Below are 20,429 nucleotides of genomic sequence, written 5' to 3' on the forward strand. Positions count from 1 at the left end.
AGACTCACGGATGTGAAAAATCTTCACATAGTAGGAAAATTTTCCATCAAATAGATGGTAACATCATAAAATTTAGCCCACCCTGAAGAGTCCTCTGCTAATGAAAATTGTGAAATGCCTGTTTTAAAGAGGCTCAGAGGTACTACTCTTTCTTGCTGGAATGATTTTATTCTCAGTTGAGGACTAGCACATGAAATATGAAGACCCTTGCTCCTCCTCCATCTGATGGATCCTATACAACACCTTTGCTGTACTTGGCAAAGCTGTCCCAGCTGAAAAGCATTTAGTCAGTTATGTTTCCCCAAAACCCTTTCCATAAGTTTTAAAACAGCTGTTGCTATCTCTTATTAAAAGCCAATTTAGCATTTTCCTTTACGGTTTCAAAAATTAATCTAGCTAATGAAGTCCTTCAAATTAAGGATGAGAACAAGTATATGATGAATAAAGCAGTATAATTCATACTTATTGAGCATAATTCCTGCCTATCTACTAAGCACATTGTATTCATTACTTCACTTAATCCTCATACCACCCTTATGAGGTGGGTCCTGTTAGCAAGATAAGTTAAATCACTTGCCCACGGTCACTTAGTTCACTGCATGTTGAAGCTGGGATTCAAACCCAGGCAGTCCGACTCTAGAATATGTGTCCCTATCTGCTGAGTACATATTTTGTACCAGGTGCTGTGTTAGGGCCTGAGAACAAAAAGATGAAAATGACATGGTATTTCTCCTCAAGGAGCTTAGAGTCTTTTAAGAGCACACATATCTGATTATTCTGAGACTTATTCTTAGAGCAATGTGGCCAAATTGGAAAATCAGGTACCACCTAACTAATGTAAATGTTTAAAATGGAAGGAGTTACTTTGCCTTTAGGGAATACTCTTCAAAGACAAAACTTACCAAAGTCAGGCCTTCTCTGAAAAGGAAAACAAACAAACAAACAAACAGACCATCCGCTCCCTGAGGTCGGGGGTCTGTTTGTCCCCTTGTCTCCAGACCCTGGCATAGGTGCCTAGTACACAGTGGGTGCTCCATAGATGCTTGTTGATGAATGAACACAATAGTACTACAAAGTAGTCCTTAAAATTTCTTAACTTGCTCTTGGGTGTCCTCCTCTCCCAGGCCACCCACCCTGGTTGCCAGCATATTAATTCTGGTGGACCAGGTGCCATAACAGATGGGCAGGGTGACATGAGATGGGGTGGAAAGAGTGAAGGGTGTATGTACATGGGGCAGGGGGGAGGGAAAAACAAAAGTACAATGGTATTGTCACAAACAGATATGAGCATCTGTGACACTCCAGGTATATCAACCACCTTGTGACCGAAAACCCATCCCCTTTGGGCAATGGATGTTGCGACAAAACTGGGGATGCAGTAGCATCCAGACATCATGCTTATGCAGTGTATATACATTTTTATATACACACTTCTTTATGCTCAGACACAAACACACACACAAAGACAACAGGAAAATAGAGGAAGGAAGACCATACCTTTAACTACCCTATCCAGATAGTGAGCTAGGGAGATAAAAGACAGGACATTTAAGGTAGGATCGAGTAAGTGCAATATCGCCTGTCACATAACCATGCCAGATGCTAAAGAGACAAAGGGATTGTGCCCCACGTTTGGGACAGGCCTATGCCACGGTGGGGAAAATAAAACCAAAGACAGGACGACACGAGAGAGGAGGAGGGAGAGCAAGCATTCTCCAGAGATGGCCAAAAGGAACTTCAACTCATTCTGTGATCCAGGCATTTGGAAATGTGATCATAGAAACAAGAAGACATATGAATAAGGAAAACAGACAAAGAAGGATGGGAAGCTGCAAAAGTGGCCACACTCCTGCTCTGCCAGCTTTGTCTGGCTTTACAGAAAACTAGAGCCTGTCCCTTTGACTACTCAGAGCAGCATCCAACTTCCCTACAGGTGAAGCAGCCATACCAAGGACAAATGGTACCCCATTTGGGCAGAGGCATTTCCAAGAAGTTGGAATTTAGAAATATGCAAAATTTGAATAATCTCTGATATGCACTAGTGAAGGGGGTTGAGTCTTTGATCAAATATACTGCTGGATTATCTGTTTGCCATTCTTGAATTTTTCATGTACACATGTGCCCACATATGCTTGAATGCAGAATGCTTAGTGTTCTAAGTAAGACGCATCCCTCCTTTGTGCATCTTACACAGACTATGAGGTGCAGGTCAATGGATGTCACTGTGAAAAACAAGACAAAGCAAAGAAAATCTGAGCATTTCTCAATGCTTATTAACCCTAAAGAAAGAATGATGTGTGCTTTGTTTTCCAATGGAGGGGTTATGTCCAAGCCTTGAATTATTTGGCCTTCTAAAGTTTTGCTTATTTGAGGATGGGTATCAAAGGTTGCTCTGAAATAAACCCCACTGTGCATATATATGGGTGTCTGGCTGAGTGTTTAGAGCAGGGCAGGCCTCTTAAATTCCTTGCATGAATCACTAATACCATTTCACCTGCCCTACATAGCCTGTAGTTATAGCCCTTCGAGGAGCTTCTCTTTCCTTATCTCTCCACACCTCCCCCTAGTGTGTTGTGCAAAGGCCGGGTAGCTGGGCAGTCTCCTGAAGGATCTGATGCCTTCAGCCGGCTGCACTCCAGCCTCAGCTGAATTTCACACATGAATCAAAAGTCCATTTGACAGGACTGGACTGCAACGGTGTGGCCTTATCAGAAATCCCTAGGGTTATTTAAACATTCTTACTCTCTTCATAGAAAAACATAAATTATATATTTTTAAATTCTCTGGATAGAACACATATTGTTGTTCATCAATATATATTAGCCTCAAAGACTAGTGGATAAGAGGCTGTGTTCTTAGTTCAGGTATCCATGTGGTCTCTGGTTCAAGATGAAATACACTTCTGGAGCCTGCACAGCCAAGTGGAAAATTGGGAAGAGGAAATTTTAACTGAGGATACATGCCTTTTTTCATTCTTATAGATGTTGTGGAGTCCATGAGATGTAGGATATAAGATGGGAACATGAAAGGGAGTACTTGTTAAGCAGGGATGAGTAAACAAAGCTATGGAATGCCAAACAATGAAAAATGGGAATAGCCCACAGGAGAAATGGCCTAGGAAATATCTCAGGCTAAAGGGAAAGCTTTCTTGATTCTTGGCTCTTCTGTCACTTTAGTCTTAGTCAAGCTAATTTATCTAATTTTGCAAAGTGGTCTAAAATGTCTTACATCTCATCTCCCAGGATATGCTATCAAAGAGCATGAATACATAGAATCACCTGGCTTTTGTGGTTTTTGTTGGCTTTCACATCTGCAGAATTTTTTGGAGCATCCTAATTATAGTTCTTGTAATAACTCTGAATCCAGTTATAGAAGAGGTGTAGTGAGCCTAGATTTTTTTCCCAGGGATGGCTAGGCTGGATGAGATGCCATCACTGGGATCCAAGTGGTCATAGCATCCACTGTGAGGGAGTTCTCTGATGAAAATCTTTCTTGATTGTCTCCAAACTTAACAGTGGTATCATAGTTCTGGTGGTGAGTGAAGCTTATATCCACTCTATAGGATAATCTCCCCAGGGCCAGGGGCTGACTTAAGAGAGCTCTCTCTCTCTTCTAACGCCATTTTCAAGAACCAGGTAACCATGCTATTAAGTGAAAATATGTTTTTGATACCTTTAAAAATTCTTACTATTTCCCCAGACCACAGGTAGGAAAGGAAGTCAGTGGAAATGATGGAGGCAGGCTTAGGTTACCATCATCACTGCGAGTTTTCAGGAGACAAGAGTAGACATTCAAAACTTCAAATCCTGACTCCACAAATCAAAAGGGATTCCTTTGCTACAAAGAGCCCCCAAGCCACACTGTGAATCCAAAAGCTGGTAACAGCCAGTTACTACCAAGTCCATGAGTGTTCCGAGAATGGAACAGAGCTTCCTTGTCTGTGGCTACTGAAAATGGGAATGACAAATGAGTCCTTGAACTTTACTGCCATTTATTTATAAAAGGCATATGCGGAAGTCCATGCTGTGGTTGCTTTTATTGTTTGAAAACCTTGGCGCAAATGCTCTTGAGTACAATTGTTTAAAAATTCATGATTTTAAAGTACCAACTTTTAGAAAAGATGATGCAAACTCTGCATTATGAAAGGTGGATTCAGGACTTCATCAATTCCTGCATCTTTCTCTTCAGAACTTCAGGATAAAGATGATGGCAGTAGTCATCTTTCCTCTTGGGCCACGCTGTTTCTTTGGCATTTGCATAAATGTTTCTCATACCCCTACTATGCTGCTATCTCTATGTGAAAAGCTGGAGATAATAATGGTACTATAGCTATTTATGCTACAGACTGAGCTTTTGGCATGCAGTTGGTCTGCGTGGTCTTGGGTCTTTTTGGCCTTTCTCTGATCACCAACATAAAAACTTCTTTCCTTGATTTGCCTCTACCAAAAGAGGTTTCCAAAAGTTTCTCTTGGGATAATCTTTAAAGTCTTCAGGGGCCCCCTATCCAAAGTTATGGAGAACATGGCAAGAGGCTTTTCATTCTTACTCTCCAGGAGCCTCAGGGCAACTCGAACAGCTGCATTGTTGGTACATGTTAGGCCACAAGAATCAAGGATCACTACAGCAGGTGATGGGTTGGTGGTTCTAGTCATCCGAGCTTCTTTCAGATGGATGACAAACCACCAAAGAGATGTTCTTGCTAAGCTCTTGGATACATTAGTGCTCTTCTCTCTTTGGATAAGTGGTCAGTGATGCCCACAATGAAAGAAATTCAAAGCCAGGTTCCCACCCCACCACATGTGGGCTGAAGTCTCCCAGGATCATTAGCAAACCAAACTTGAGCTCTGATAACTTGAGGTAGATCCCTGTACATTTTCTCTCTCTCCTTGTCAGCATCTTTCCTGTCAAACCACAGGTCCTGTTGTGAGTGAATGCTTTCTGAAGGGATAACCATAGCATCATCACAGCAGCCTATACCTCATGAGTGATTTGTGGGCTCTTGGTTAAGGATTTTCTGATTATGAAAAAGAAATCTGAGAACTATCAGGCAAAAGTGGACAAAGGGCCAGGTGTGCTGGCTCATGCCTGTAATCCCAGCACTTTGGGAGGCCGAGGCAGGTGGATCACCTGAGGTCAGGAGTTTGAGACCAGCCTGACCAACATGGAGACACTCCGCCTCCACTCAAACTACAAAATTAGACAGGTGTGGTGGTGGGTGCCTGCGATCCCAGCTACTCGGGAGACTGAGGCAGGAGAATCACTTGAATCTGGGAGGTGGAGGTTGTGGTGAGCCGAGATCACACCATTGCACTTCAGCGTGGGCAACAAGAGTGAAACACCATCTCAAAAAACCAAAAAACAAAAAACAAAAATTAGCTGGTGTGGTAGTGCACACCTATAGTCCCACCTACTCGGGAGGCTGAGGCAGAACTGCTTGAACCTGGGAGGCGGAAGTTTCAGTGAGTCGAGATGGTGCCACTGTACTCTAGCATGGGCAACAGAGTGAGACTCTTCAAAAAAAAAAAAAAGTGGACAAAGCACGGAAGATTTTGTGGCTTTTCTTTATAATTTCTCTTCATTAGGAAGTCTGGTTTTGCTCACTCAAGTAATTGTATCTTCAGGGTATCATTTTGATCTTTACCCCCAGAGGAAGTTTTGTTTAAAAATCAGGATTTCTAGGATTGGACAGCTCTCCTGAAGTCTGGTAAATAATTCTGTATATCTGGTATCTTGAACAATCACAGCTTTGGAGTCAAGGCTGGAATTTTATTAATGTAATCAGAAGCTGGCATTTTCTACAGGTGTTTTCAGACTTTAGAGACAAGGGGCACTGAGGTGAATAGAAAAACCATCATAGAATTGATCCAAAATGTTAGTAGTGTTTTCAAAGAAATAGGAAAAAAATTAAACACCTTGTTAAATTTAACTATGAGTTTCAGCTTTCTCAAAGGAAATCAGAGGTCAAGCCCCAGACTTCAGGGATCCATAAAACTCCCTGAAAAGAACTAAAAAATATGCGTTTGGTGACTCTCTGTTAATCATATACTTGAGAAACAGATCCAAATCAGTCCATCTTACCTTAACTTCTTCTGGACTAGGAAAACTGGGTTTCACATACACAAGTGGGAGTATTAGTGTCATGTAAGTAACAGTAAAAATGAAGAATCCCTCTTTCTTCACTAGGTATTTTTAGGAGCAGGTGACTCACTTTTGGGCTGATGGGTATACAGTTCTGTGGGCAGTGGAGAAGGGGGCTGAAATTCTGTCACCCTCGGGGACCTCCTCCAGCCACTCCATTCTGTGATTCACGGAGAGAGAAATTAAGCCTCAGGCAACTGCGTGGTCTGGCCCTGGTGCTTTTACCAAAGACCCTTCTTCAAGATGCAAAGAGACAGGTGATTCCCAACATAAGGAATTAGGATTGAATATAAAATATTTTTGTTGTTTGACAAAAATACTGTCATTGAAGAGGTGCCACTGTCAAATTCCCTTTTATTCTGAAAACCAACCTCTCTTGAGAAGAATCAAGTAGCTTCCATGAAAGATAAGGTGAGCCAAAGGCTCCAAAAGAAGATATTTAATTCCTACGTTAATAGTCTGCTCTGGGAAACGTCATTGGGGTAAAAAGGTTTTTAATGCTGGGGACTTGGCCATAAGGGGCCTAGATTTGTCTTGTTCTTTAAATTCTGTATTCCTGCTGTAAGGTAATCAAGCCATTCCTTCCTGTTTGTGCAGGGCAGCAGTATGTAAATAAATAGACCCTCTTTTTTTGCTTCCACTGCCTAGAGGTCTCTAAATCAGTGTCGTGGATACCAGCTCTTTCTCTGGTATGGGAAGTAAAAATTGCAGCTAGGAGCTAGCTGCACGATAATGACCTATTGTATAGTAATGAAATCTGATAACAAGAGAAAATTTAACACTTTGAGTTTCTAACTGTTCACATCAGCAGTGTTTTTCTTTTCCTAAATGACTCTCACAGCGAGTACAGTTCTCTGGAAACAAGGAAATGCTTCTCGTTATCATGAAAGACTAAAAATGGATTTCCCCTTCTCATTTCTATTTCAACAAGAAAAGGATGGCACCATTGTTTCTCTACTTTGCTTCCCCTCCCTCTTCCCTTATATCCTATTGAAGGGGTTATTGAAGTGTTCCTTCAGCACAAGGGTGTTGAGTTTCTCGTGGGGATGCAGCTGGCCACAGGCAGAGACCCACAGACAGAAGGTTACCATGCAGGAAAATTAGACAAGGACGAAGAAAATGCTCACCACACAATGAGAGGTAGTAATAGAATTCCCAGCCAAAGTCCTTTCAACTGAGCCACTATGACTAGTCCATTGCTTCTTCAATGTCCTATGACATTTCTTTGGTATTTAGGACTGTCAACCTTCTTCTTATATTGTGCACATTTACCTTGATGTATTTCTTACTGGAGGGAAAAGGTATCTGCAACCCCAAGGTGGAATCTCTTCTAGAAGAGCGACAACAGAACATACAGGAGAGGTAGGAGTGGATGGTTTGACTTCTTGGCATCAGAATAAAAGGGACATTTTTAAGGCCAGACTGATGAATATCCAGAAAATACCGCCTGTAAAACAGCCTGCCCACAAGCCCTGACATGAGTCATGTGTGACTAGATGAAGGGAGAGGTTCCCTAAGATGAGATGCGTTTATCTTATAACATTTTTGTCCAATATTTGCAAATGTTTTGGAGTTTGGTAAGATGAGCTGAGGACTCTGTAAGTAAGAGAGCAAACAGAATGGGCCCTCTCTGGGCTCTGTTTTTTGTTTTTGTGTTTTGTTTCTTTTTGAGACGGAGTCTCGCTCTGTCTCCCAGGCTGGAGTGCAGTGGCACGATCTCGGCTCACTGCAAGCTCTGCCTTCGGGTTCACGCCATTCTCCTGCCTCAGCCTCCTGAGTGGCTGGGATTACAGGCGCCCACCACCATGCCCAGCTAATTTTTTGTATTTTTAGTAGAGACGGGGTTTGACCGTGTTAGCCAGCATGGTCTCGATCTCCTGACCTCGTGATCCACCCGCCTCGGCCTCCCAAAGTGCTGGGATTACAGGCGTGAGCCACTGCACCCGGCCTTTTTTTTTTTTTTTTTTTTTTTTTTAAGATAGGTGTGGGCTTTCTTCTGGGCTGGGAGGCTGAAAGCTTGGTTCATCCTCAGTCATGTAGAAAAGGGAAAGTGAGGTGAAAGCAGAGTTTAAAGAAGAGGGCCCCTTGGATGACCAGGGCCACTTCTCACTAAGGGGTTTCCAGGACAATTGTAAGGGAGGATGACACCGACATAAAGAAGCCATTAAGGAGCACACAGTAAGATGACCCAGCACAACCTGCAATGGCTGCCGCAGTGGCTGCCATCGTGATGGAGTGGCTCTGTTGAGGGTGGGGGCTGGGCAGATTAGGTGACAGACTCCGAGTGCAACTGCCACAACATGGCACAGTCTCCAGGAGGGACAGGAGCAGGTGCCTCAGTAGCAAACCTGGACTTTGTCATGCAACGGCTGCAGAGCAAGCAGCTGGTAAGGAAAAATCAAGTGTCAAATTCCTGTTCTACCTCTTTGAAGTTCTGTGACCTTAAGCCTCAGATCCTCGAAAATGAGGAAATAATACATACTGCTTCACAGGGTAATTGTAAGGAGGATAAAATAATGCAGCTACAGTTCTTAGCACAGCTCTCAGCATGTTGTGAATACTTAAAAATCAGAAGCCATTATTATTATTAATATTAATAAATGTAAGGTGCTCCATGACCAAAACCAGGGATGTTTCAGGGGCAGGGACCAAGGATATAAACTAATGTTAGGCTTCAAAACGAAAACAACGAAGACTAAAAAAAACCCTCAAGGGGTAAGAGGTAGCTCTGTTTGCTCAAAATTCCTCTGTGTCTCCAAAGCTGTGGGGCTTGTCTTCCAGTTTCTCTAAGACCCAAGAGGTCACTTTCTGAGCCAGAAAGGCACCTGGAATCCTGCCTTCTAAAGCCATGTGCTCACCAGCTGATCACAGACCCTTCATTAAAAAAAACAAAAAACAAAAAACAAAAACAGAAGGGGAAGAAGTTAAAACACACATATATACACAAACCAGTTGATTCAATAAAGAGCTTTTGGTGAGTGCTCATTCCAGGATAATAAACCAAGCAAAACGTCTGGCTGAGTTTAAAATCAACAAAACCAGCAGGAAAGGCAGAAAGAAGGGAACGAAGTGATCAGCTTGTTTTCAGAGCCGCTTCAGCAGGAGCTGGTGCCGAGGAGCCCCCAAGGGAGGGGAAAGGAGACAAATGCAGACAGGATGGAAACTGAGGATGGGGGAAGATCCCAGGCCTAAGGGACTCCAGATGTGGCCTCAGGGCCTGTGGGGAGCTCTCCCCCAGGATTCCAGACCTCTTGCGGAATTCTGACCTAGGAGCCCAGGGGGCATGGAGGGCTCAGAATTAAGCCCCAGCCATCCTAGCAAGATAATGCATTGGATAATAATGGCTGCATGTACTGGGCACTCCACTGCATGCCAGCCTTTGCTAAGGTCTTCACATGTATTATTATCCCCATCTTACGAGAGATGAAACTGAGGCTCCAGAGTGTTGACGGGGCTTGCCCATAGCTGCTAAGAAGTGCTCATCTGCCTAATTCCTGAACACAGAGCTCCCTGACACAGAGCCACACTGCATTTAGCCTGGAAGGAGCTAAAGAGCAAGGTGTGCTAACCAGCTAACCAGGCCCTGGGAAATGGAAATTGGGAGTAATAATGTTTAAAACACCAAATTGTGAGTTTAAATCTAACCGATGGCTAGGAAATGCCAGTCGTAATGCCTCCAGATGAAAGGACTTTCTTCCCCATCCCCACATGCGATGAGGGCCCAGGCTGGCCCTGAAATGCCCTGACAGACAAAGGTGTCCTGCAGACCAGAGAAGGTACCCGGGGCCTCGGCCTGCCATACCGATGGTGCAGTGTTCTCCATTCCAGCCAGGGCTGCACTCGCACTTGCCGTCGCGGCAGGTCCCGTGTTCCGCACAGCGCGGGTGGCAGGCCCGCTGGTCGCAGGCTGCCCCCATCCAGCCATCCTCGCAGCGGCAGGTGCCCCCTACACACACGCCGTGGCCGCCACAGTCGGCAGCACAGATCTCTGTGGGGAGGAGCAGAAGGAGGGAGGACACCAGGGCCAGGAGGGGAGGCAGTGGCCAGAGGGGCAGGGGAGGGAGGAGAGAGAAAAACAACAAGTATTGAGCAAGTTATTATTGGAAACCAAAGTCACACTTGGCTACATACCTGGGCTTCTGTGACAGATCGGGATTCCAGAGGTTCGGGAGACTAATCTCCGTGGACAATGACCCTCGGATGAGAACAATTCTCTGGGCAGAACCTGTCCTGTGCCTGTTTCCCCACCAAAAGAGGAGGGATTGTAGGGCTCTGCTCAATTTGCTTCTCCCTCTTGCCAGCCTGTCCCTGCCTTTGTGCTTGCCCGTTCCAAAGGGGACTGGCCTTCTGAACAGATGTCAGGAAAAGTCAAATGTAATTAAAAACCGGTTATGTGTGAAAACAAAGTAAGGATGAGTCCCCGTCGCCAAATGAAGTGCTTGTGGTCTGGCTGGGCACGTGATGAGTTCTGGGGCCTGCATTTCATGACTGCCTGGACTCTGATTGAGGTTGGGGTGCGGGAGGGAGGCTGAACCCCAATCCTGTGAGTATTCTCTGGGTTGTTGTCCAAAACCTACAGTTTGTTCTGTACTTTTGCTGGGTTTATTCTCTTTCAGCTTCCTGCTTCCTCACCCCAGCTCCAAGAACCATCTAAATGGGGTTTCAGATCCAAAGCAAACGGTTTGGAGGGGGGCCCTTCATAGCCAGAGTGGAGCTGCCCGCCCTTCACAAAGGTCCATCTGTGAGACGGTGCAAAACACACAGGGCCCGATTCACAAGCCCCTCAGGCTCCAGGTCAGCAACAGCTTCATGCTTACTGCAGGCGGAGGTGGTAAAGTCTTCCAAAATACAACTGCTCTTTAGGAAACAGGTTGAGCAACCACGTCCACTGAAGCTCTCTGCCAGGGCTCTGATGGAGAGAGACTGACTTGATTCTCATGCCTCGTGGCCCAACATGCTTCAAATTCACATGAAAATCTCAACCCTTTTCATTTCTTTCAGACTAAATTATCTGGCACCTCTATCAAGGTGTATTTGCTCATCTCCCTTCCAAGCTGCACGCTTGGTTTAGAAGCTGCTAGTATCTTAGCTACTTTGAAAAAGAAAAGAAATCAAAATTAGGTCTCAGGGGATCAGACCTTCCTACCAACCTACAAGACAATGAATAAAATGTTTGAGAATTTAAAAAATAGTAACAGTTACCATGTACGTTGTATTCCTGTGCCAGACATCCTGCCAAGCACATTACCTCAAAAGGGAGGTACTTATTATGTGCAGTAACACATCAGATTCTTCAGCCGTAAAGTGGGAAGGGATATCTCTGACCTGGAGCCAGGGACTTGGGTTCTATGCCAGGCTCAGGAGCTTCTAAGCTGTGTGACCTGGGGCAGGTCCCTTGACTTCACTGAGCTACAGTTCCTGTCTGGAGAGTTCCTGATCCTGTCAGACAGTTCCTTGCCTGGAGAGTGTGAGCTGCATGATGCCACCTTGCAGCAGCCCTTTGCTGACCTAACTGGGCTCTGGAGAGCACCCAGTGAAGTGGATGACAAAAAGGCACGACAAAGATCAAGCAACCCAAGAAAGGTTTCCTGAATTGAGGTCAGCACAGTGAACTTTAGACAAGGAGTCTAGGAGGTTTGTGAGATCTATGCCTGCTCAGCCACTGATCTACTGTGTGGCTTTGGGGAGGTCACTTCCTCTCTTCTGGGTGTCAGTTTCCTCATCTATTGCACTGGAACCTAATGGTACTTAAGATCCCTTCAGGCTGTAAGAATGTGGGATTCTATCACAGAGCACCCTCCCTGTTAGACAGTGTAATCTACCCCCAAGAACTGGCTGAAAAGTACTCCCTCCTCTGAGAAATCTCCTGTAATTCACCCTGTGGGTTATTCACTTGTTTCTTTCCTTCCCATTTTTACATGGTAGAGTGGTTTTCTGTTTCTGTGTCTGTCTTATCATCAGACTAGGAACCCAAGGCTGGTCTAATTCCTTTGATCACCTCTATCCCTGGTACCAAGCACAGATCCTGGTATAGAATAGACCTCTTATTAAGGTTCGTTGGATGATGGATGAATCATGGTATGCCTGAGGCTATAGGCGCCTGAGAATGGTAAACATTCATTCACCACACCCCACTTAGCCTGGCTGAAAAGTCCAGCCAGGCCCACCTGTCTGTTTCTCTCTAGCGACCTGCCTGTATGAGACGGTCCCGTGTGAGGACAGGGCTGCGGAGCTATGTCAAGCAGCCCCCTAGGATGTTGTTTAAGCTCTTTTCCTTTCTGGCTCACATAGACAACACTTGGTCTTGCCTCAAGATAAAGAATGACAATCTCCAGGCCCCAGGACATCCTAGGTCCTGTCTCTGTAATTCCCATTTCTTCTGCACAACATTGAAAGGGCAATGACTTCCTGGTGACTCTGGAGGCTGAGTCTGGGGTCAGGGCTGGAACTTTCCCTTGAGGGCCCTGGGAGAGATGAAAAATCAGCTTAGTCTTTGTTTGAGTTTACTCAGCACTTTTTTCCAGGTGGTGGTTTATGGTGTGAAAGTAAACAGCAGAAAGCATACTATTCACTGAGGTGTGAGCCAGGAGACGGGCAGGCTGCTGGGGCCAAAGCCATGGTGTTTTCAGGCAGCAGAGAACATGGAGCCCATCAGGGACCAAGAGAAGAGGCAGGCTTTTCCCCACAATCAACTTCCAGACTTCATGTCTTAGCTAAAACGTACTTCATTGCTTTGTTAAGTCACCTGGAGACAGTATGGACGAAAGACAGTAAGACTTGGAATCAGATGTGATTCCAGATCTCAGTTCTGCTAGCTCTACGACCTACTCAATAGCTGTAAGCTTCCTTTTCTTCCTCTGCAAAGTGGCGATGATGAGGGCAACCACTTCAGAGGCTTCTTCCTGCCTTATATATAGTAGGTATCGATAAATTCATACTAATTCATGTATTCTTCTAATAATATCCACACATGCCTACTATACGCCAGAGACTGTACCTGGTGCTAGAAATACAGAGGTCAATAAGATATAATCTCTGCCCGCCAAGAGATCACAGTCCAGATAAAGCACAAACTAATACTGGCATTCAAAAGATTATCCAAATAACCTACAGCTATGACTCATGCCTGCACCTTTTTGCTATGTACAATGAATTAAAGAACATAGAACTTAGGATCAGACAGGTCTGGTCTACCCATGGCTTTGCCACTTACTGGCTGGGCAATCTGCAAGCTGCCAATTATGTAATTCATTGAACCTTGCTTTCCATTTCTGTAAAATGGGGTTAATAATTCCCACTTCAACAGTTTCACAGGGTTGCTGTTAGATCAAATGAGGTAATATGTGGGAAAGCCACTTTTTGTTTAACTAATGCTCACATCAAGTTTTACAGTTTGCAAAGCACTCTTCATGGACAATTTCTCATTGAACTACAACAACGAGGCTGTGAGAATGCCTGGCAATTATCCTTCTTGGTAGTGTGGATACTGAGGCCAGATAGCATGAGGACATTCTACAAGGGCATGTGATCCTCTAGTGTCTTTCACTGTTTTGACAACCCTTGGAACAGTACTTCAAGGGAAGCATTTTACAGATAAGGAAACGAAGCCTTAGAACAGGCAAGGAATGCAGACCTGTCATGGGTGGGCTTCCACTTGAGGGAAACTCTCAGCTTTTCCAGCAGATCCCCACCTCCTGCCACTTCTGGCCCTGCTTATCCTTTGTTATATCCAAGTCAGACCCTGATATGTGTGAGATGAAATGAGATCCTCTACACAGAGTTTCCCAGGCACTTAGTCTTACCCTTCCCATCTGGAGACTAGGGCTCTGTCCATCCAAACACTCCACTTCCTTGCCAGTTTACACTAGATGTGCTCTCCTGGCATGAAGTTAAAGTGGCCTGGTGACTGGGCACCCCTCCACCAGCCCTTTACAAGCTGGGTTGTGAGCTCTTACACATTTTAATGGAAGGGGCCTGAGCAGGGCGACCTCGATGTTTATGGGGTGCTAACTGACGGTAACACAGCCTGGGAGCACTCGGGTTCTCTGCAGATAGGCCCATCTGACTGAGTGGAGAGACCCACAGACTCAAGATGAGAGTAGAAACCTGTGATGCTACTTTATCATTTGGCCTCAAGTCATGGTCCCTATTGTTTCTTTTTTTCAAATACCTTGAAACAAAAGGAACTGTTTTATTTTTCCTTCTCAGATTCTGCTTTGACATTAAAGCAGATATAATTTGACAGCTCATATGTCTTTTACATAACGTAAGTGGTCCTTTGTGAAATGTGGGTTATGGCTCCTCTCCTAGTCACAGGTTCCCTTTTGTAAACTGGGAATGACATCAACTACTATACTTTGGAGGATTGCTATAGGAATTACTTTCATTTGGTTGATTTCTTGGATGCTCCCTGTGTGCAAGTCCCACAGTGGGTACTGGAGATCCCATGGTGATTATGACAGGCATGAATTTTTTCCTGACCTCAAAGAGTTTACATTCTAGCATGGCAGACAGATATAACCTAAATCAATTTAGCATGAATGAAAGTATAGCTTCTAACATAGTGCCTGGCACATATTCAAGATATCATAAAGACACACATTTTTTTTTTTTTTTTTTTTTGAGACGGAGTCTCGCTCTGTCGCCCAGGCTGGAGTGCAGTGGCCGGATCTCAGCTCACTGCAAGCCCCGCCTCCCGGGTTCGGGCCATTCTCCTGTCTCAGCCTCCTGAGTAGCTGGGACTACAGGCGCCCGCCACCTCGCCCGGCTAGTTTTTTTTGTATTTTTTAGTAGAGACGGGGTTTCACCGTGTTAGCCAGGATGGTCTCGATCTCCTGACCTAGTGATCCGCCCGTCTCGGCCTCCCAAAGTGCTGGGATTACAGGCTTGAGCCACCGCGCCCGGCCGACACACATTTTTATAAGAAAGGAAATGAAATGTAGTGGCAAGTACACTAGACTAAACTTAGAAGATTGATGTGAATTCTGACTTTCACAACATACCCAATAACAAGGGAGGGTTTGAGAAATGCTAGTTGGCTTTCACATGACCAACATCAGAGCTTTCTGAATTAATGTTGGAGGGCTGGGGACTGGGAGGAATCTTTTGAAGTACTAGAAGTACACAGCCATAGGATAGACTTGGGTTCAGATTCTGACTCCCCAATTTCCTAGCTGTGGGTCCTTGGGGAACTTAATCTCTCTGAGACATAATTCTTTACCCCTAAAATGAGGAGAGTAATAATGGTCCCCCTCTAGGATGATGGTGACAACTGAAGGAAATAGTTTACATTAAAAGCTGTATGTACACTATGCTGTGTATATGACTGATGAGGACCTAAGATGATTCCATCAACACAGCTCCAAGTCACCCAGCAGAGGAACGTGTTCCTGAAGAATGAAACATTTGCTTTTCTAGTAGTAGTCTCAAACTTTGGGGCTACTAGTAGAAAAGCATGTTCTTCCTCTGGTCACCTAGCATGGCATCATCAGCCAAGAGTATCAAAACCAAGGTAGAAGCCATTTGTATTTGTAGCCTGGACTTCCTCTCAAAATCAGGGGAAAATCTCCAACTGTCCTAAAATTCCTATTCCAAGCTTACAGAGTTCTTGACTGAACCGTACAGGCCCTTGGAGATGAACCTAGCCACACGTGAGCTCTTCCCCTATAGAAAGTCAAACCCATAGCACCACCCTTTCCCTACCCCACCTCTTCCCTGCCTCACCCGTGCACTGTCTTCTCTCTAGATTGGAAGCCCACCTGATGGGAAGGTCCAATGTGGTTCCCTGGCACTAGTACCAGGTGTGGCCCAGCATGGCTTTCAACAAATGTTTGCTGAAAGAATAGATGAATGAAAAAAGCTTCAATGGAAGAGGTGTATGTCAGTTGATGTGACTCTATCTCAGTGCCATGTTGTATACAAGTTATTTTGTTAAATATATTCACGTAGAGGCTCAGTGTCCTTTGTGCCTAAGCTTCTTAGAAACTCATTTTCTCCAATCTCTGTGTGTGAACTCTGTAATTTAAAACAATGCCTTGATCCTTACACCCACAGGCACATCTTCTTCATGCTAATGCCCAAGTCACACCTGTTCTCTTTCTATGATGTGGAAGGGGGTGAACACACGAAGAAGAGGCAAAAGGGTAGGGAAAAGGCTCTTGGTTAATTAAGCCAAAAAATGTATATGTACAGGAAAAGCTGCCCCAAGCTCCTCTCATTAGATGTTAATCCCCATGCAAGCCCAGATGAAGCCTGGGACCTATTGCAGCTACGTTTTAATTTGTCTGGACTTACTTTACAATCCTGTTCATTAAAATAGCTAGTAGGGGAATCTGTGCCTTTCTCCTAAAGGGAGAGATTTAGGCATAATTTTCCCATAAAATTTCTTCTACTTGGAAAGATGCTCAAAATTGATACAAGTAAGGGATAGAAGGGCCCCCACCCAAAGATCTGCACACCTTCCTGCTAAGCAAGGAACAGGTGCAAATGAAGCTGTTTCTAAAATTCCAGTCATGTGGAAACAGAGTCTTGGCCCCCTGGGACCTCCTGGGAAGTCCTTTAATAAGTCTCCATTTAGCACTAGAAGAGATAAGTACAATTGTTCTATTTTGCTGAGGACCTGAGATTCCAAGAGTGAACTTAAGAAATTTTAAAAGATGGTTAATTTTAAATGATTTCTGACATGATTTTTTGTTTTATCACTAGCTCATCTGAGTTACTGCATAACTGGGGGAGTTTATCAGAAATTCTGGCATACTTAGAGTCCAACAGTCAGCATTTGAGGCAAAAATAAGAAAATGAAGTACCTTCAATGTTCCAGAACTGTAACCGTTGTTGTTGGAACACAAATATTAACTCATTAAATTCTCACAATAGTCCTGCAATGATGCTTTCACTCCCATATCATAGTTGAGGAAACAGCTTGAGCTAGAAATGAAAGGTGACTGTGATTCACATGCTTTTTGGCCTATGAGTTGTGGAATCAGGTTTAGACAATACCTCAGATGCCATATGAGTGTATCCCCCGATTGCTAATTACATCTTAGATCATAGCCCCAGCTAGACTCTAAGATCTCTGGAATCAGTGTTTGAGTTTCCTTTCTCACCTCAACCCTGTGCTGACTGTATTAAGCACTTTTCCTTTTGTTTGTCTGTTTATCTGTCTGTTCATCCTCCATTCATCTGTCTGCTCATCCATCAGTCCAACTATCTGTCCATCCACCCAAATGTGTAATCACCTAATCAGCTGTGTGTCACCAGGCCATCTAAGTGTCCCAACTATTTCATGTTTATGTGCTGGAAAGCATCAGGGAAAGAAGAGGTTGAAGATACTGGAGGGAGCAAGGGGATAATCAACTGAGGTACCTTTCAACAGGTAGAGAGGACTGTTTCTGAAGTACAATCAGAGGGATGGGCATAGTGGGTACTTCACCCTCTGGGTAGAGGGATCAGAGAGTCATGTGGGACACAGGCTGTATGGGGAGCAGGCAGGATAATGGGGCGGCACTGAGCTACTGGCCTCAGCGTTCTCAGTGAGGTAGGAGGCAGGAACCTCCCTGGAGCATGGTGCTGGTGAATAGATGTGGACGTTTGAAAGAGCCCCTTTGGCGAATGAGAGTGAGAACTCACAAAGTACAAGAACTGCAGCTGGGAGGGCCCAGGAGAGGCTAAAGATCATGAGCATGATGTGATTTGGCTTAGTGGCATTCAGAAGCCCAGCTGTGAGATCAGAAATGGTGAATGGTTAAAACGATCCTGGGTTTTGCAAGGTGGATGTGGAATAAAGGCACAGAGACCAGGGGAGCTGTGAGTGAAGGTCCAGGGGAAGAGCAGAAAATGAAGAAGGAGATCAAGCCAGGAGAGAGCTGGCACTGGGCAGGAAGTGGCCTGGTTCTGGCCAGGAGATTTCCTTTAGGTGGACTAGAGTCAAGGGAGAAAAAGCGCAAGAACAGAAAACCAAACATCGCATGTTCTCACTCATAGGTGGGAACTGAACAATGAGATCACTTGGACTCGGGAAGGGGAACATCATACACCAGGGCCTATCATGGGGAGGGGGGAGAGGGGAGGGATTGCATTGGGAGTGATACCTGATGTAAATGATGAGTAGATGGGTGCTGACGAGTTGATGGGTGCAGCACGCCAACATGGCACAAGTATACATATGTAACAAACCTGCACGTTATCCACATGTACCCTAGAACTTAAAGTATAACAAAAAAAATAAAAAAATAAAATAAAAAGAAAAGCTTTGGGCTAGGACAGACTTGAGATTTAATGTACTGTGCTCCATGAGCCAGACTTTGAGGGGAACTTTCAAGTGATTTGGATTTACGTTTGTAAATACATTTATACATTTTCCCAATATTGGTGATATATTTAAAAATAAAACAGAGAAATCAGCAAATAAAAAAAAAAAGAAAGAAAAAGAGGAAAACTAGAGGAGCAGGCTTTATGGTCAGAAGAGAATTCTCTAGACGGGAAAACTAGGGCCTATCTAGGCAGTACCTTATCCTATGCCACACAGTGACGTGCATGTCATTACTTGAGTAGGAACTTGCTGGCTACCTTGGGAAACAGTCAATGTAAGGGTGCAGCTGGACAAGTAGCTGCCAGAGGGTGGTGACTGCACTCTTTGGCCCTCTTCTGTGCTCCTGCCTGTGCCATTTCCATAGTCTGGGCTCCTTTACCGTGATCTTCATGTGTTCAAATCTAAATGTGCTTTGAGTTCTGGCTCCAGTGCCACCTCCTCCTTGAAGTCCCCTCCCGGCTGCTGGAAGGAGTTTCACCTTCTGCCTTCCCAAAGCACTTTTATGTGGATCTTCTTTTCTCAGGGTTATTAGTCTACCTGAGTTGTCTAGAGAACCCTGCCATCATCAAATTAATCTCTGCATTCCCCTGTGAGTCTTACACAGGAAACATGTCTTCTGACTGTATCTGTATTGCCAGATTCCAGTGGTAGAGGACAGAGTGCTCCACGTAACTGTTCAAGATTCTGTGATTTTTCACAGAGCAGAGGCTTGGAATCAGGTAACTGCCTGCTCTGCTACTTCCTAGCTATATGAAACAAATACTGCGTCGCTTTGAGCCTTATTTTTGTCATTTATAAAATGGTGATAATGATGTCTATCTAACAGAGTTTTGAAACAGATTTACAAATATACTGAGCATCTACTCTGTGCCAGATATGCTTAGGGGCTGAGGATACGAGATTATATGAAATTACTCATATCCACAAGAAACTCAAGTCTGCCTATGTGTGTAAATGAGCACAATGCCAGTCACCATGCCCAGCACACAGTAGGCTAATTAAAAGTTAACTTTTTCTCCCGCAGACCAGATCTCCCCATATTTTGTACAAATTAGCATTCTGAAGGTATGGCACTCACACTGTCTCCCTCCCTCCCTCACTAAGTTGGACAGATGCCTTTTAGTCTCAGTGCAGGTTTCAGGAAGCAGCCAGAAGGGGAAGAAGGTACAGGAAAGGAACCTCTGACTTCCTTACAGTAATTAGTCTCCTTTCGACACTGAGGCCAAACCCAAGCTACTCTCCTGTGCTTTTCAACTTCCCTCCCCAGCACCCGAGAGTCAGAGCTGCTTCAAGCCATGGCTCTGTTCCACGGATCGAGATGGCAGAAAGTTAATGAGCCTTGGAAACCACACGGCCTTTCACCTCATTCAAGGAGCTTGGAGAGCTTTCAAACCAAGCAGAAAAGTGGATTCCAGTATGTGGGTGCAGAGCAGGTCTCCACATCTATTCCCCCAGGACTAGATTTTCAAGTCTTTACAAAGCACCTACCACAGGAAGCAGTAAACCACTGCTACTCCTCTTAATTGGAGAGTATCTGGCTTCCTGATTAGAGGAGTTCAAACCTAGCTTGGAGGAGGCCTCCAAATAGGAGCTGACTTTGCAGAAGGATAACAAGTCAGGAAAGAACTAGTGAGCAAGGAAGCCAAATAATGTGACTTGGATGTGTATTTTCAGCCAGGACTGGAACACAACCAGACCCCCACTAAAAGGTCCCAGCTGGGTGAAACGAAGAGACAGCTGATGTCACACTCTCTTCCCAACAATCTCTGACCCTAATAACCTTTTGTAAAAGGCTCATTTCTCCACTCAGTCGTAAGCTCATCTATCTAACTCTTTCCTGGACACTTCCACCTGGCTGTCCCCCAGGAACCTCCAACTGTACGCTGACAATAGAGTAGGTTTCTAAAACCAAACCTGACCTTGTCACACCTCCACCTGAAACTTCTCAGTGGCTCCCAAAGACAGAAAAAACCTCAACTCC

General features: G+C 44.7%; 1 protein-coding gene across 18 annotated transcripts in view; it reads right to left on the reverse strand.

Moving 5' to 3' along the window:
• Positions 1-20,429, reverse strand: part of TENM4 (teneurin transmembrane protein 4) — a 791,957-nt gene that overhangs the window by 117,952 nt on the left and 653,576 nt on the right. For 13 of the 18 annotated variants that reach the window (XM_065528783.1, XM_065528781.1, XM_065528778.1 and 10 more), the window contains 2 exons: positions 9,941-10,126; positions 1,498-1,524 (listed from right to left, as the gene is read on the reverse strand). In XM_065528783.1, the coding sequence (XP_065384855.1) occupies positions 1,498-1,524; positions 9,941-10,126 (213 nt within the window). The remainder of the gene's footprint in view (positions 1-1,497; positions 1,525-9,940; positions 10,127-20,429) is intronic. The other 5 variants (XM_074014900.1, XM_065528776.1, XM_065528775.1 and 2 more) reach the window with 1 other exon arrangement.

Source organism: Macaca fascicularis, chromosome 14, assembly GCF_037993035.2.
Source record: "Macaca fascicularis isolate 582-1 chromosome 14, T2T-MFA8v1.1".
Lineage (NCBI taxonomy): Eukaryota > Metazoa > Chordata > Mammalia > Primates > Cercopithecidae > Macaca > Macaca fascicularis.